This window comes from Thalia democratica, chromosome 5 (genome assembly GCF_965202585.1).
Source record: "Thalia democratica chromosome 5, ktThaDemo2.hap1.1, whole genome shotgun sequence".
Taxonomy (NCBI): domain Eukaryota; kingdom Metazoa; phylum Chordata; class Thaliacea; order Salpida; family Salpidae; genus Thalia; species Thalia democratica.
Genome location: NC_139169.1, coordinates 72,564,559 through 72,583,392, shown reverse-complemented (window position 1 = coordinate 72,583,392; position 18,834 = coordinate 72,564,559). Strand labels below are relative to the sequence as shown.

Sequence of the window (18,834 nt, the reverse complement as noted above, 5' to 3'; positions counted from 1 at the left end):
AAAACATTGTTTTCAGTGCAATAACATAGTTTTGTATTTTCATAAGGTTTACAGGTTAAACAATGACTATTTTTATTAAAAAAAAAGATTATTGTTCAAGATGTAATTTTATCTGAATTTTTTTTCAAACATATAGAAATTTTTAAAAACTACTGGTTTTTCCATGGTTTTTCTTAAAAATTCTAGATTTTTTGCCTAAACTTTCAAAATCTTGTATTTTCCAGATGTTTCTCAGTTTATGATAAAGTGGCTACTGTGTAATTAGTTTTTGTCATTATACACAGTTAAATGTTTGAGTTTCAAAACATTTTTTATACGTTTAGGTAAGAGCTTTTTAATTATTAGTTTCATGCTTTATACTTTTTTATAAGATTTCAAGTTACTTTACATATTAAGTTATTGTTGTATGATAAATGTCTACAACATTAAATAACTTCTTTAGAAAATTTATTATAGTTGAACTTTATTATTGCTAGTACTATTTTTACCAACTATTGAAAACTAATTTAGTGTAAAATGTGAACTACTAAATGACTAAAACAAAAACTACCACTTGCTTTAGACCTGCTTATTTGAATGTTACTTAAAAACTAAGCAATGTGCTGAGAGCATAATTTTTTTTTTTTTAATAAACAGTAAATATATCTGTTTATATGATTAAGCAATTAAACAAGCACACAAGATAAAAATAAAATAAAAAACAAGAAAAAAAAAGCTCAGATTCAAAGTTTAAATGCTTTCTAAAATTTAGTAATAATTTAGGGCATTGCCTTTTTTTTCTAAAAGTAATTTGATATGAAGTAAATACTAACTACTATAGACAGTCTTTAAACTTTATAAAAAATCTTAAATAATCAAGAAATAGTAATGTTTACTTAAAGGCATTGAAGTATTGCCAAGTTAGATTTTTTACAAGATCTTGTCTACATCCCAATATGTATTTGTAGTTTTAATATTATTTAGCAAAAAAAAAATTATATAATTTCATCAGATTTTGAATACTTAATATTTTTTAAAGCAAAAACAACTTTACTATCATGGCTCCTAAAATAAAATTTGAACTGAATAATGGACAAACAATGTTTTATGCTGGTTCTGTTGTTGCTGGATTTGTCACAATCGAATTGCTTGAAGACTTGTCTAATGTCTTAGGTTACTTTTTAAATATTTTTAACAAATTTAAGATCTAGTGAAATTTATTTTTTCATATACTTTATAGTAACTATTGTGCAGTATTTTTCAATGAGTAAAGCTATTTAAAAAACATACATTACAAAACTTAAGTTAGTTTATTTTTAACTTTACTAGATAAATTAATAGAATTAGTATTTTTTGAAAGTTTTGTGTGTATAATTTACTGAAAGTTTATACTATTAAATATTAATACTATTTTTCCTATTGCTTTATTAGTTATGAAATATGTTTCACCAAATTTTTCTAATGAACTTTGTTAAGAAAACATTATACTTAGTGTTTTAAGCTTAGTTGCATTTAACAGCAGTGACTGTTGAAATATATGGAAAAGCTTATCTACGCTGGATAGAGAAAAGAACCAGTTCTTCAAATAAATATAGTAGTCCTACCTACGAAATAAATTTTATTTCAATAAGGAGAATTACTACAAACCACTTGTTACTCTATTACCAAGTACATTAGGTATACAAGACAACAAATTGAGAGAAGGCAAACACAAATTTCCATTTTCGTTCATGATACCCCCTAACATACCAGCTTCTTTTTGTTGTTAGTTGTTTTATAAAGTTTTGAGTAAATTCTAATGATACTTTGTAGATATTATTATTTTATTACAGGTTGAAATTTACAAAACATTAAAACAGTTTTTAAGTATTAATATGATGAGCTAAGTACTTTCTGTTTTAAAACAGTGATCAATAGTTTAATATTGTAAATCTGGTTTTATAAATTAATGGTCTTTATACACGAAATAGAATATTTTGTAACTATCATTAAAATTTTTGATACTAACAAAGTACTAATTTTGTAAATTTTAATTGCCTAATTTGTATTGGTTTAAAGGTAAAAGATTAAATTATATGACTAAGGTATAGTTTTATTAATAAAAAAAAGTTTTTTGAAATATAGTAATAACTCAATTTATTTTAAACTTAGATAACTGTATACATTACAGTTAAAATACATCACACAATTTTACTTAGTATTGAAATAGGTTGCATGTTTTCTGTGTATTTTTTGTTTTAAATATATCATTTTAATAAGTTTGTTTACAGCTTGTTATGGCCAAAAACTTTTATATTAAAAAAAGTTTTTTGCGCCAAATGTATTTAATCACTGCCAATATTAGCTACACTTGCTACAAACATTTAGTCTCAAAGAAACAAATTTTATAGTAATTAAAAGGCTCAATGTTTATTAACTTAATTTAATTTGAGTGAAAGATAAAGTTGAGAAAATAAAAAGTAAGTGTAGTTTAAAAGCTTGAAAATAAATTATACAAAGCATTCAAAATCAGACAAAGTTTACCTAAACAAAAAAACATAGTTAAAAGTTGATTATAAAGAAAACGAATACAATATATTTTTTAAATACCATTGTGTTGATACATAAAATGTAAAATAGAGCTAGTACTTGTGTTAAGTTTTTCGATCTAACTTGTGCAGGTTTTTAAATTATATATTAATAAAAATTGATTGAAATATATTTCAATGGTATAGTGAATTGAATAAGTTTTTTATAATTCTCTACTAAGTTAAAAGTAGTTTGAAGCAATCAGTGGTCATAATTTATCATACCATGACAACAAAACTAGGTCTATATGTTTTAAAATATACTTTAAAAATGTTCTTAATTCTTCCTTTGATACTATTTTTATTATTCAAACATGGATTATATATTTTATTGAACATAGTTAGTTTTCATATTTTATGAAGCAAAAAGCAAAAATATTTTGATAATAATATATAACTTGCTAATTAAATTAATATATTTGTAATTATTCAAATGGATTATGTCTAGTCATTTTCATTTTAAAAAAGAACTGTTAGTGTCATAAGTTTCAAATATAATAAGATTAATTTTTCCCAAAATTTGCTCTATATTTGTTGTAAAACAGATAAAACTTTGTTTGTTGTTTTATTTTAATTAAAATATTCAATTAAATTTTTAAAAATGACGTTTTCAGAATTTAATTTGGTTTTTAGAGTTAAATACTACAATAACTATAATTAGTTAAAAGTACATAAAACATTTCTTTAAATAACTTTTTTTTTAAGTTGATTTTTTTTTCAAGTTTAAAAGGGAACTTTTTTTTTAGAAACTACCGTAAAATTATTTTTTGAAAACTCGGTTGACAATAATCAAAACAAAAAGTTTTTCAGTTAAAGTTTCAAATCATTGCACTGCATATGTGTACTACGGACTTTCAGCGAAGATCAAGATCAAGCGTCACGGTCTGCACTTCAATGTGAAGGAAAAACACCAGATCACTGTTCTCGGTAACACGCCACTGTCTGAATGTCCCACAAATCCTATGGTTTGTTTTTTAACTACCTTTTTTCATCTAAATTCAAGAAGTTTTTGTTTTCGTAATTCCTTTATTATAATACTTTTATTTGTACCATTTGATTATGTTTTTTTAACACATTTTAATCATATTTTCTCTTATTAGTTATATTATACCCTTTTTTTGATAAAAAAAAGTTGTTTATAAAAAATAAGCCTTTTCAAAAGTACAGTTTTATAAAAGCAAATTTGTCTAACAGAACATATTTTTCTAAAGGTAATTAAAAAAATTAAATCTTTTTTGCTGAACTTGTTAGAAAAATAAAGTGTTACGTTCAAAAGACTTTTCATGAGTGTTGAAATTTAATTTACATAGTTCGTAAAAAGTTGTAATATAATGTAACAATTTCAAGATTAACTATTTTTAGGCGTATACAGTAATGCTTTAGGCAAGTAAATTTCTTTTTCTTACTTACTTAATTTTTTTTACATTCTTTAGATCGTTTGATGGTCATATTAACGTAAAACCGCAAACTATATACGCTCGTGCATTCCAATACAATTAAGTTATTTAAACAGTTTAATATTTTTAAACCTTATTTCCTTAATATTTTCTAAAAGTTACTTTGCATGTAATATGTAAAATTGTTGATAAACATTATGCATTTGATTTTCATTGTTTTTAGAATTTAAATAAAATAATAATAAAACATTCTATAAATATTTTATACATGCTTCAAAATACGGATTTAATAAGTCAAAAACAAATTTGTAAACTGATTTATCTTTATTTAAAATATAAATATATTATAGTTATAAATTATATTATAAAATAAATATAGTTTAAAAAATCCCTTTCGTACCAAATAAATAGTTGAAAAACACAGAGTAATAACCATTTTTACTTTACTTAAAATAGTAATAAATTAGCAACTTCATCAAAATCTTTCCATCATAAATTTTTAGATTTAGTTTGCATACTACATAAATTTAATTTAAAGAATATTAGAATTTAGTCATTTAATATTAAAGGCGTGACAGAAAGTTTTAGGCAAAAAGCTTACGTTTCTTAAATTTTTCGCATTCCCAAATACTATCTATGGTCATCTTAAGGTCTGACCACAAATATATACGCTCAATTTAATAATTGATTACTTTTAATAAATGTGTTCTTTTACTTATTGATTCATAAATAAGTATTTAAGCTATTATAAGTTTTATTTAAAGTAGTTTTATAGCTGAAAGTTAATAAGACAAAAAAAAATGTTTTAGATTTATACTTAAAATGTTTTAATTAAATTACAACATAGGAACCAGTAGTTGCCAGGGAAACGAAGTTTATATGTTGTTGGTGCTGCAAAACTGGACCAATCACCGCTGAGATACAACTCAATAAAACTGGATTCGTTCCCGGTGAAACGGTGTACTGCAATATCAACATCGAAAATTTGAGGTTTTAATTTTTTTTTCAAAAGATTGTTTTTAGCTCCCTCTGACATTTGTTAAGGCTCAAAAACTTTGTATTTAAGTTTTCTAAAGCTTAAATAATAAATTTAAAACTTCAATAGCTTTTCAAAGACTGGTTTGTTTATTCTCTTTCAATTTCCAAGCTTTAAATATTTATGAAGTTCATTTCTGCTCTATTAGTGTTTTTGGTATTGTTACTTATAAAAAAAGTTTATGTTTAGTACGCGAAATTTTTTACCACTTTGGTGTTTTTAAAAACAACGAATGTTAATTTTTTGGATTTGAATTTCAATAAAATTAAAATTTCCATTACAGTAACTTTAAATTGGGTCATACTCAATACATCATAGAGCGAGTTTTATTTTCACCATACTAGTTTTGTCTTTAAACAAACTAACATGTATTTATAATCACAGCACCACGGAACTGATTGTAACGAGGCTGAATCTGAAGAGAAGCGTATTTCTTCAGTCCCATACGAAAGGCAGAACTTGGAGTGACATCCCTGTTTATCTGGACCAACCCGGATGTAAGAGCAGAAAGACCCTCGTGTTAAACAACGTCCCTTTTCAGGTTGGTTATTATTATTATAATTTCATGTACATGTATATTATAAATCATGTTATTATCATTATCATCTTATATTACTATCATTTCATGAATATTATAAGTCATATATGTATTTGAATAATTTTAGATGCTAAAATTTAAGTTCTATGTTTTTTATTGTAACTTTCAAAAAAAGTTCACATTTAGAATAACTTGAAAAATGTATAAATTTCATATACGGTACCGGATAATTTAAAGAAGCAACAAAATGTTAAAGATGAGGTTTTTTCTTTTGATATTTTTTTCAGTTTTTACATTTTGAATACGATTTCTTTAGTAATTATAATCTTACGCAAATAAAATAACAAAAGTTTAGAATAAAGTTTTTTATTTTTATTTTAAAACTACTACTTGCTTTATAAACTATTTGACCAAACTTTAAACTTTTTTATGTTTGAAAACTGTAGATCTGTTTATAAACTTGTTTTAAATATATAATTTGGTTTAAAATCTATAAATTTAATTAACTGTAATTAAATATTTTAGCAAATGAAACTAATCAATAACATAAATTTGTTTAGCAGTATATAAATATAAGTAACAGATTTTCACAAAGCTTTCTTGTAAATTTAATTTATTTTTCACATAATCAAGTAAATAGAGCCTACTTAGACCTTGAAGTCTGGCTACAAAAATTAAAATACACTGTTTACATTTATCTAATTTACTTAACAGTAAGAATATTTTAGTTTTAAGTGTCTCAAATCTTCCCTTGGTTGTGTGAAGTTCTTTGTGATTTTTTTGCCTTTATCGATCGTTTTAAATAAAAAAGTTATTTTTATTTAACAAAAAAAATCTACAAATTTATTAGTAAACGTTATATTGTCTAAAGTACTTTCAAAATCTTCTTCAGTAGACAATTAGAACTGATTAATTAATGATTAAGATTTTGAATTAATCAGTTCTAATTGTCTACTGAAGAAGATTTTGAAAGTACTTTAGACAATATAACGTTTACTAATAAATTTGTAGATTTTTTTGTTAAATAAAAATAACTTTTTTATTTAAAAATAATTTACTTAATTGATACCTTGGTAATGTTTGTTGTCCGTACCCTAGTATTTGTGATTTTATACTTTTCTGTAACATAGTAATAAACTATTTAACATAGTTTTTTTTTGGTCAAAATAAAATATTTATTAAGTTGAAGTTTGTATTTAGTGAAATAAATTTTTAAAACACAAAAAAGTTTTTATTTTTGTTTTAGATGTTTGTGGGCGATTAAAAGCATTCAAAGGTTGAACTTCTTTTTATTTATACTTGACGCATTTTGTTTTGTTAATTATAAAAAATAGCAAAACAGTATTGTTAATTTATCATTTTAATAAAGTATATGTGTTAAAATTAACAGACCAAGTTTTGAATCATTAAGTTTTATATATCTTTTAATTTTTAATTTGAAGTAGAAAGTTTTACTTGTTTTTCTATTTTTTTCATACTCTATTGTTTTATAAAACTAAAACATTTATTTTATAAAATACTAATAACAAATTAAAAAAGAAATAATTTTCTTATCTTACTTATATGAACATTGGTAGCTAAACCATTCTGTTGTACCTTTTAAAACAATTAGTGTAAGTTAGAGTAGTGATTTTAAACTTAATAAATATATAGGTGGGAAAAATATTTAACTAATTATTGTAGTTTTAAACTAAATAAAACTCAATGCATAAGGTATACTTGAATTCATATTGAATGCAGGTTTTGATTTTTTACTTAAGTTAATTTTCTTTCGTAAATTGTTATCTAACCTTTTTAATAGTTATTGAACCTTGATAAAAATTTGAGTAGCTTTTGAAATAAACTGGGCTAGTGTTGCAAAGTTCAATAGTTTCCCTATGTGAAGTGCAAAATAAAAAGGAGAAAAAAGAACACATAATTAAAAATTTATTACCTATAGTTTTTAAACAATATTTTTTTTACTAAATATATTTAAATGTTTAACTAGTTTTTAAATCACTTCGTCTATCAAAAATTTTAGAAATAATATGTTACTGTTTTTGAAGTTTTGGTTAAGCTTTTAAATCGCTTCGTCTATCAAACTTTTTAGAAACAAAAAGTTCCTGTTTTTGAAGTTTTATAATTTCTCTGCTTCTTTCATGTACATTCTAAAGCTATTTAATCAAAAATATTTCCATAACATTTAATGACCCTAGATAAGTTTAAAAGTAGTTTGAAATTTTGAGATAAATTTTAGTAGGTTTTAAGTATATATACTGCATATATAATTGATATATATATATCTAATTTATAAAATAATATTTAAAGAATTTGTATTATTAAAAAATTCAATTATAGTTTATAAAATAGATTTCATAAAACTGTCAATATTATTGCCGAAAAAAAATTACTTGTTTTTTTTTTCACTTACTAAATGTTTAATACTAATGGTGCTTATAATTAACTTTGATCTTTTTATATAGATTTTATAGTGCATAAATCATTTAAATCTTTTAACAAAATAATGACTATAAAAACTTATAACATTTAATATTCTCCAAATTACATTTAATCAGACAAAAAGTTACGCTATTACTTATAAAAAAGTTTGTACAAAGACTTAGGTAAAACTTTCAGTAATTTTTTAAACTTAAATTAACATCAGTTTCATAACCTGTTTGTTACAGATTACTGTTACAAGTTTTATAATTTTTAATCTAAAGTTTATACAATTTTCAAATAGCTGCATACAGATAAAAGAAAAAAAAATAAGTTAAAATTTATATTTAATAATTATGTCAAACTGAATAATGTGATTTATATATTACAACATAATTTTATTGTATATGCAGGGTTGCCACTTTACCTGGAATTCTGGAAAAACCTGGAATTTGACAATTTAGGCAAAAATAACTGGAAAAACCTGGAATTTGGGAAATTTAGAAAAAAAATCAAAAAAACCTGGAATTTTAACAATTATCACATGTTCAGTAGTAAAATTTTGATTTGACTCAAAAATTCCATCATATAAATAAACATTTTTTGTCATCATCACAATTTTTTTATTAAAAAACATTTTTAAAGTAGCTTTACAGTATCTTTTCAATGTTTTTATACTATTTAACACAGTTTATAACCTTAAACTTAACTTTAAACTAAAAATAGACCCAAAAGTGTGTACTTTTAAATCCTGGAAGAAATTTGGAAAACCTGGAAAAATTTTAAAAAAGCGAGTGGCAACCCTGTATATAGTTGATATAATAATGTAATAAACTTAGATAAATAGTACTGAGTTTTTTATCAGATACATTTGTGAAGACATAGTGAATTTGGTATATGAAATATGTTTTTGTTTAGTATTATAAAAAATAATTCAATAAATAATTGCAGTTACCTGTAGATCTTGCACCTTCGATGCTACCATTCTGTGGTATAATCAAACCGAACTATTTCCTTGAGGTTAGATTGAAATATATATAATTTATCTTATATGCTTTGTCATTTCAAGGTCTTTTAATGAATGTATGTTTACTGGAGCTAAAAAATTAGTTAATATTTTTCCAGTTAACATTTCGTTTAAACAAGAAAATTTATCAATGAAATTAGTATAACTTCATAAAGTTGATACAATTTAATACTTTTTAACATTTTTTGTTGTTATATTCTGTTTAAAACTTTAACTTTTTAAATCTTAAAAGTTTCAAGTCAAGTTGTTTATGTTTTTTAGTACAGGTTAATAATATTAATAACTCTTCATATAAAAAGAAATTATAACAAAAACTTAGTAAATTGTTACAATTTCACAGAACTATCGCATTGTTTTTTTAATTTAGCGTATATTTTTTTAAAGATTCATAATACTTTTCCAAACTTGAATCAAAACTATTATTAAACTTTATTTCATTATTACTATACATTTTTGAAATGCTTTACTGCTAATTTATTTTTTTAAATAATTTAAGTTTTAGTTATGTTATAGATTAAAACTATCATTTCCAAAAAATGTTTAGATTCATTAAATTTAGATCAAAATAAACTTACTTATAAGTTAGTTTATTATATTTTTAACATGAACTGATATTTAATAATACTTATCATTTGATACTAACGAATAAAGTTGTTCTTTCTAAGTTGAATTTTTCTTTAAATACTGACATTAATTTTAAAACAAATTATGTATAAAAAACGTGTTTCAACTGTTTATATACAAACATATCACAAATAACCTATTGTTATTGTGATGTAGTCAAAACATATTCACAAATAGCTTATTGTTATTGTGATGTAGTCAAAACATATTCACAAATAGCTTATTGTTGTTGTGATGTAGAAAAAACACATTCACAAGCAAACCCTTTAAAATACTTTTTGTATCATAAAGTGTTTTCATAGTTAGTTTAAGCTCTTTGAATTGAAGGCCTTTGTTTAAATCTATATAGTGGCAACTGTAGTATTTTATTAAATTACTTTGATAAGACAAACATTTCTGGTATATGTAGTTCCTTTTATCTTATAATGTTGTCTTTTTCGCGTTTTTTTAAACTACAACATGTTTTTATTGATTGATATAAAATTTCATCCAGCATTTTCCATTTAGAGTTATAATATTTAGTTGTTGCTTTTAGATCATAAAGCAACAATATAGAGTTGTTATGTTACTTTTAGATCATGTTCTGTAATGTATCGTTTTAGTTTGCTATTGATTTTTGTTTTGTTATTTCTGTATTTTTATAAGTGTTTATTGATCCGACGAGTGTTTTTGATCTGCAGTTTTAGCTGTTGTTTTGTAAACTATTTAGATGCTAAGAATTTTTTTCCTTTGATGGACGTGATCTTGATTTAGATTTTTTATTTTAAAAAGATAAAGCATATTTTGTAAAATTCTTAGTCCTAAAGTTAGAAATCAACTAAAATATTTAATTTACTAAAAAATACTATAACAATTTTTAGTACTTAACTGTTTTCTTAACTTGGTAATAAGTAAAAGGGTTTTTTAGATTTATATTACAATAACTTTTAATTGATTTAAGATTCATATTTTATCTCATAATTATCAGAAAGTTGTTTAGATTTTTGTATTGATTGATTTTGCTAGGTATAATTGTTTAAAATATTAAAACTAGATGTATACTGTTGTGGTTATGGAAATATAGATAAATATTATCAATAATCCTTCAATTATTTATTTATAAATTTTCCTACAGTTTATTGTTCACAAAATTTTCTAATAGTTTTGTTTTTTTTACTAATAAGGGGTTGTTAATTTGACTGCAATTTCAGTCATAAGATAATTATAAACAAAAAATCAGTTGGAAAATCACTCTTGAAATTTTATTAGTTATGTTCTTACATATAAAGCAATGTTATTTAATACAGTAAGTTTAAATTTGTTTGGAGACTAATTTGTTGGGCTTTTGAAAAACTTCGAGCTAAATAATATCAGAGCTATTTTTTTGGAAAAACAAGTTTAAGTGGTTTAAGTTTGTATAAATAAAAGTTCTGTTAATCTTAATGCTTATGTGGTTTGTTTTTGTAACTTATTAAGTCTAGCTTTTGTTTTAAACTCCTTTATGTGTTTTAAGCTTAAATAAGACTGGTTAACCAAAAAAAAGTACTGGTCAGTACCTGCCTACAAACAAATTTGTTATTTACTTCTTTAACTAAACATTATATTAAAAGTAATAAACAAATATACAGCTGGAGGGAGAAATAGACGGTTGTCACATCAACTTGAGGGCTCCTTGTCAATTGTTTGTTGCTGGTGTAGCCCCTACTGGACGTTAGTTGTTTTATACTGGATTTTATTATCATTTTATTTAAATTTGTTAATATTTGTATCTAGAAATTAAAAAATAAGGAAAATAAGTTTAATTATCAATTTAGCAAGATATCTGTTGGCTAGTTATTTTGCATTTGTTAAGTTTCAACTTTAAAAAACTTTGTTACTTTATTTTACTTAACACTAATTATGATTAGTGAGTTGATGACAAAAATGAACGACTTTTCTTATATCTTTCGTATAATTATTGACTAAAAGTTGTTTTATATAACGTTTTTTAGGCTATTTATAACTTTTATCTCTAATTTTAATCTAGTTTTTTAATGCTCATTATATCCAGCAAAATAAATCAGATTAATGACTTTGATAATCAAATAATTATTTTTTAATTTTTTCAAAACCACAAAAAATTTTAAACACCATTTGTTTCATAGCTGGTTACGCGCAACCAGTAGCAAGCGACCAACCACCAAACTACCAACCATTAGCTCAACCATCTGCACCAGGTTACCAACCATCTGGTTACCAGCCATCTGGTTACCAACCAACTGCACCACCAACCAATGGTGGCTATTACGACTGGAACAAGCCACCTCAGCCCAATTAGAATTTAATGTAAATATTTATTTGTTTGATCAATTTGAACCTGTTAACGTCTTTTTCTTTTTGTTTGTAAAATACTAACTGCCTCTAAACTTAAAGATTAAGTTACATCTGTTTGATATTGTTAAATTGTCATTAGGATAATTAAAATTGCGCTTTTCACACCGCTCTATCAAGTGTTTGTGTCTTTAAAAAAAATTATTACGTCATATTGCGTAAATGAATTACACATCATCTAGTTTTTAATTGTGTGGAATATTTTTTAAATCAAGAATTTTAATAATTGTTTGTCATGTTCATGGTTCATTTTTGATCAAAAATCGCTTTTTTGTTTCAGTTTATTTTAGAGATACTTGTACAGTACATGTTGTATATACTGTCTTTCAAAAATATTTAAACGCTTAAGTTTCAGTATCTTTTTAAAACTCACCAAGCTGTTTAATTTGTTTAAATTTAAGTTTTTAATTTTCCCACATTCAAAATACTAACCAAAATATTAAGTTAACCAAATTAAAGTTTTTTTTTTAGTTGTACCAAAATTAAAGTTTCTTTGTTTTGTTTTGTAAGATACTTTCTAGGAACTTTTATTTTATTATTTTTACACAAACAGTTCTCAAAATTGCCATAAACCGTAAGGTTTATTGTTTTGTTTTTAGTTGCTGATGAATAAAAAGAAAAGGTAATTTTGTTGTCTAAAATGTTATTACTTACATAAAATATATCATGAAAAGTTTTTTTTTTTTGGTTTAATTCAGATTTTTTTTGTTATAAACTCTTAAAGTAGCATTACAGTGTAATTTTAATATATATATAGTATCAAAGTCAGTTTCTTTTGCTTTAAATTTATACTAAAAGTTGACAAAAATAGTTTGAACTTTTTAAAATTTTGAATAAACTCAGAAAAAATTTAAAAAGCTACAAAATTCCTTTGCCAACTCTAATCAAAATAACATATAAAACTTAATTAAAAACTAAAACTGTTTTAAAACTGCTACAGACTTATTACGGTAACCTTCCTCTGAGTAAGCACTTTTTTAAACAACATTTATTTTTGTTCAAAATGCAAGTTTTGGTTTACACTGGTCCTTGTTAGCAGTGGTGTCAGAATTTAGTTAGCTGACATACACTACATTTTTTATATTGAAAATATTAAATATCTTTTGAGATGGTTTAAGCTGCTCGCACCACCTATGACGCCACAATGCGTCGCCCACTTTTTGAATATATTATATTTAACTTTAATAAGTATCTACAGCCTATGAAAAAGACTTGATGGTTAAATATAGTTGAACAAACATGGAAATTTTTAAGATATGGTTGCAAAACTACGGCCCGATTGAAATTTTGCCAACCAAATAAAAACCTCAAATCTTCGGCATTTTTTTTATATTTATTTAGATTGACTTGTGCTGCGAACTTAACCAATATCTATTTCGGCCGTCATCAACAGAGTTGAGATGTTTTAAAACTGATCAAACGAGCACAGACTATAATCTCATACATAAGCTGACAATGCCTGAGACGTTATGCTGTGAATGATTTAGATGTGTCAATTTTTTCAACTTAATTTACAAACGGTCGCTTCAGTACTTTGTACTTAATTCCGCATGGTAAGATCTCAAGAACGGTTTCTCGCGACTATGCCTACCTGATGAGTCCTAATTAAGACGAAACCGGTCGTAGGTTGATTTGGATGCTGTTGTTGTTGGTTGTGTGAAGTTTATTATTTATCGTGCAAATTTAGAAAGACTCAGCTTTTTTATAAGTTTTTATTTTAAAATGTGTTAATCACGGTGAAAAAAATATATGTGGTTTGTCGTTGCCCTCATTAAAGATAGATTTATGCTATAATTTTCAATTAGTTTGTATTTCACTAGCATTAATCTCTTTAATAAATAAATTATTATTTAAAATTTATCCAATTAGCTACGGGCCGGCAAGCGGCCTTTGATCATTTTAGTGAATAAAAAAATCAAAGCAAATGTTTTATTTCATTTTTTAGAAATGGTTTTATTCTTTTAAAAACTGTGATTGCTTTAAATATGCCAAAAGCTACGTAAGCTTAAGTTTAGCAGTTTGTTTCTTAATTGGAATATAACTTGTTTAGGTAATTTTGCGAGTATTCACGACTTTCATGAGTTAGTCAATTTATTTTTTCTCATCTTAGTCGTAAAGTTTCATTTAAGTTTAAAACATTGTTATTTTTGAAATAACAACAAACCATATTCTATTTGTAACACTAAGTGTAACTTAAATTGCATGATAGTGGTTTTTGTGACGGTTGTATGTCAACGGCCGCTTAACCCCCTTTTCATCTCCCTGTGCGAATGTTTTTTTTTAATTGCCCGAAAGGTTCTTTTTCAAAATATAAATTTTAAGTAGTTATCCACTCACTTGGTTTACTAAATTAAAAAAAAAAGCTTGTTTTTTAACGTTAAATTATTGTTACCCAAGCTAAAAAACTTGAAACAAAAACAAATTAAATTAATATGTTTAATTTAAAAAACGTAATTAAGCAGGAAAAAATTATCAACAGAAAAGTAGTTGTACGAAAAATTTCATCATTCAACCGATATATATAGTCTTCTACCAACTTATGCGAACATTGCTTGGTCTGCTTGATTTTTTTCTTGTTTTTTTTTTTAATAATATAGTTTTAAGTTTTTCAGTTTAATAAGCTACTGTAATTCATTTAAACATGATCGTAATAAGGTACTGCAAACACGATCAATCCTTTTGTTAAATTTGAACTTGTCTCACGGCAAACGAAAGTCCGGACTTCTGTTCTGCAGACTTTCACCGATGTTTTTTATTGGCAATTCATTTACGTGACTAGATGTTTTTCAATTTGTTTGTTGATATCGATATCAAATACACTTTTCTATAAAAAAATAAAAAAGAAGGAAGTACCATTAATAATACATGTAACTATTCAATATATAAGTTTAAGAAAATAACTTTTGCTATTAAAGATCCGAGCGAAACAAGTTCACTAGAATGTATTATTATAACAAATTTAAACAGTACTCTTTCTTTATTAAACTAACACATGTTTCTGTGTTTTAATAAGTTAACAAACTTCAACGGAGCTATGAAAGTTCAAGAAATTACTCTATAGCTCCTTTGAAGTTTGTTAACTTGTTAAAATGCAGAAATATGTGTAAGTTTAATAAAGGAAGAGTACTGTTTAAATGTGCTATAATGAAGCACATGTATTCTGTATATCCTAATTGTTTAGAACCTATGTCCTCCTTTATTGTATGTTAAGTTCCCAGATCTATTTTGTAAGGTTTTGATCAGCTAAAAAACAAACTAAAAACATTGTTTTTGAGGAATTATATAAATTTTATCTAAATTTAAAACTTACTATTTTGTGTTCACATTTTTATTAAAATTCAAGGTATTTTAGTTGTTTTAATAAAAAGCTTTAAATAGTATAAAAATTGATAAAACATAAATTTATTAGAAGAAGTGACTTGGAAGTCAACGCGAAAAAGCAGTAGAAAGTTGTTTTAAACTAGAGATATAAATAATATAATTAGTTAAGCTAAAAATAACTAAAATATAATTTTATATAATTTTAAGTACATAATTTTACATAATAAGCAATACCTCTCTTTTGACGATTTTAAAAAGTTAGTCATTAGGATAAGAAAGGTGTTATTAAATTCTTTTTTTAAGTAAAGTTTTACTAAACTTCTGTTTTTTCTTTAGAAGTAAGATAGTGAGATATTTAGTCAAACAAACTTAAGCAATTAAAATTATGGAAAGAGCTTTCTTTGGACTTTTGGAGTAAGACCTACATATAAGTTCAAAAGTTCGTATGAGACAACAAAATGTATACACACAAGCTACCAGTGGCGACGCGTGATATATTTGTTTGGAAATGCAGAAATTTTACAAGTAACCAAAAATATTTTAGTTCAATATCTTTTAAAGAAAAGCTGGTATGATAAAACAGTACTTTAATCAGAAAAACTTTTGCAAACAAAAATTCAGTTAAAAGTAATAATTTTATTAGATATATAGTTCTATAGTACTAATTTAGGCGAACACCTGTTTTAATGCTCCATCCCATGCGACGCTATTGCAAGCTATTTGTAATTGTAAATAGCAGGTGAAACTATTTCACCATACTGCATTTATTTATTTCTATCATTCAATTTTAAATATTAAACTACTTTTTTTGTGTTAAAAGAAAGTTTTCTTATTATTTCAATTTTTATTTACAAAAATTTTTGTAGAAATTATAATATGTTTTCTTATTACTTACGTGATAAATACTAAAATAGTAATAAATTTTATTACATTGTCCTATTTACTTTTTTGTGGTGAATAATACTGCTCTTCTTTTGATTTATTGAAGTTTTTTAACAAAAATAATAGTTGTTTTAACAAATTTTTGTTTTTAATAAACTAACGATCTATTGTTTTTATTGTAGCCTAATAAGGTTTAGTAATTTGCATAAACTCAACAACTGCCCAGCATAATTTTTTAGTCAGGTACTACTAATGTACATCTTATAAGGTTACAATTTAAGATTTTTGAAATAATTAAAAAATAAAAAGCTAATTTGTAAATGTAATCATAGTTTTTTATACAAATATAGAAAGTTAAAAATGGTTGATTTTAAAGCGATCAAGTTTAGTATGACCCAGTTTAAAGTTACCGAGTTTAATTTGGTTGAGTTTAATTTGGTTGAGTTTAATATGAGCGAGTTTAAAATAATGGTTTAAAATGACAAAGTTTAAAATGATAGCAAGAAATGATCGGCTTCTTTAATATATAGTTAATTCTTAAAGTTATTAAAACGCCATAAAAATCCAAAATAACTTGCTTTCAGTTTTAGTGAAGATGTTGCTAGTGAAGCAACCCAAGCAAAGACATAAATATTAAAAATGTGGTTAAAACTGATTTAACAAAATTATATATATATATAGTATCCAAAAATTAATATAATATTTTGTTCTATACATATATTTGTATGTTTATAAATTTAACAATATGTTTTATAGCTTGTCAGTTTCAAGGCTTGTCCTTTTATAACATTTTTTACAGAAACTTGTTTGATAATCTGGTTACTGTCTATATTTGTAACAAACATATTTCAAATAATAAATACATTTTTGTTACCAATTACAAAACAGGTTATCCAGTATAAAAATGACTATTCCAATAAAACAAAAGTATTACTTTAATTGTTACAAAAAAAGTAACATACTTTTATGATTTGAGTAACTTGCAAACTTACTTAGTCTAGCTAGTTTCACTTGCTTAAAGAGTTGAACTTCAATATTTTTCCACACTTTGTGGTTTTTATTGTTTATATTATAGCCTTATAAGTCTTCTACAAATGGTGTGTCACCAAGGTTTTTTTCTTTAAAAGATAGTTTTTTTATTTTGCTTGATTAAAAGTGAAATATTAATGGGACAGGTAAAGTTACACAGGTGTAACAAATTTACTTTTCCCCAGAAAACTTTTATAGTTGCAATGGGTAAAGTTTGTCACTGATGGTTTTATGGTTTTTCATCATAAAAAATTTTATTAAGGCAATAGAGAATTGCAACATTTTTTAAAAAGAAGTTAGCATTGACCCTTTTTTTAAAAGCTCAAATTGTATACTATTGCATACTTTCTATAAAAAATATTATTTTCCTATTAGTAAAAAAATTCCAAAATATACGTATTGAGTAGAAATTATTCTTTGCCATCATTTTTAGAAATTTGTAAAACTGATGGCATGTGGTCTGATGGTGTAAGCAGGGTTGCCAAAAAACCTTAAAACTTTTGTTTAAATAACCTGAAAAACCTGGAATTTTAAAAAAATGTTGATATGTTTAGTATTAAAATTTTGACTTGGCTCAAATAATCTATCTTTTCATCATCAATTTTTTTTTATTATAAAAAAAAACATTTAAAGTAGCTTTACAGTATCTTTTTAATGTTTTTATACTATTTAACACAGTTTTTACCTTAAGCTTAACATTAAAATAAAAATAGACCCAAAAATGTGTACTTTTAAAAACCTAGAAAAAAATATTTAAACCTGGAGAAAATTTGCCAAAAATGTATAGCAACCCTGTGTATGGGTCCTAATAACAGCTTTAAAACTCACTGAGTTAAACGTTGCAAGATCAAAACCCAATGGTTGACACATAAAAAAATACCAAAAGTCTTTTAACCTTAAACATTCAAGAAGTGTTCCTTGCATTATAAGAAAAAAGTGTAAAGTAAAAAATCTTACAAAATTGATAAATATGCATTTTATGACCTATGTTAAGATGTTTTTTTTTACTCAAAAAAATCCTACATCTTTATTTTCTAATATTATTTCAAAAACATTCTGGTGAAGTGAAAGAATAGTTGCTTAAAAACTATAACAAATGATATATTTTTTATTTAATTTTACTTTTATCCTTCAATAAAAAACTCTATGTTCATACTCTTGTATCTCAAAATCTAATTTCAATAGCCACAAGGATAAATATAGCTTTTTAAGTTAATCTTTAAAGTGAGGCCAACATCAATTTGTTAAAAAACATTACCCTTGTGGTATTAGTTGAAATAAGTTTACTTTTTTAAAGAATATTGTTTCCAGTGCAATAACATAGTTTTGTATTTTAATAAGGTTTACAGGTTAAAAAATTAGTATTTTAATACGAAAATTATTCCATTTCTAGATGTAATTTGATCTGAGTTTTGTATCAAACATAAAAAATTGTTATAAATTACAGGTTTTTCCATGATTTTTGTTAAAAATTCTAGATTTTTTGCTTAAACATTCAAAATTTTGTATTTTCCAGATATTTCTGAGTTTAAGATAAAGTGCATACTCTGTAGTTAGTTGTAGTCATTATATACAGTTAAATGTTCGAATTTCAAAAAAAAATAATACTTTAGTTAAGAGCTCTTTAATTATTAATTGTACACTTTATACATTTTTAAAAATTTCAA

The 18,834-nt window shown here is 24.2% G+C and overlaps 1 protein-coding gene across 1 annotated transcript; it reads left to right on the top strand.

Annotated features, from left to right (window-relative positions):
* Positions 1–1,037: 1,037 nt before the first annotated feature.
* Positions 1,038–12,273, top strand: LOC145836858 (arrestin domain-containing protein 17-like). The gene is made up of 7 exons (XM_082944632.1): positions 1,038–1,152; positions 3,357–3,511; positions 4,791–4,933; positions 5,364–5,520; positions 8,887–8,955; positions 11,194–11,275; positions 11,710–12,273. The coding sequence occupies exons 1-7, from the start codon at positions 1,038–1,040 to the stop codon at positions 11,880–11,882; spliced, it is 894 nt and encodes a 297-aa protein (XP_082800758.1). The 3' UTR covers positions 11,883–12,273.
* The last annotated feature ends 6,561 nt before the right edge of the window (positions 12,274–18,834 follow it).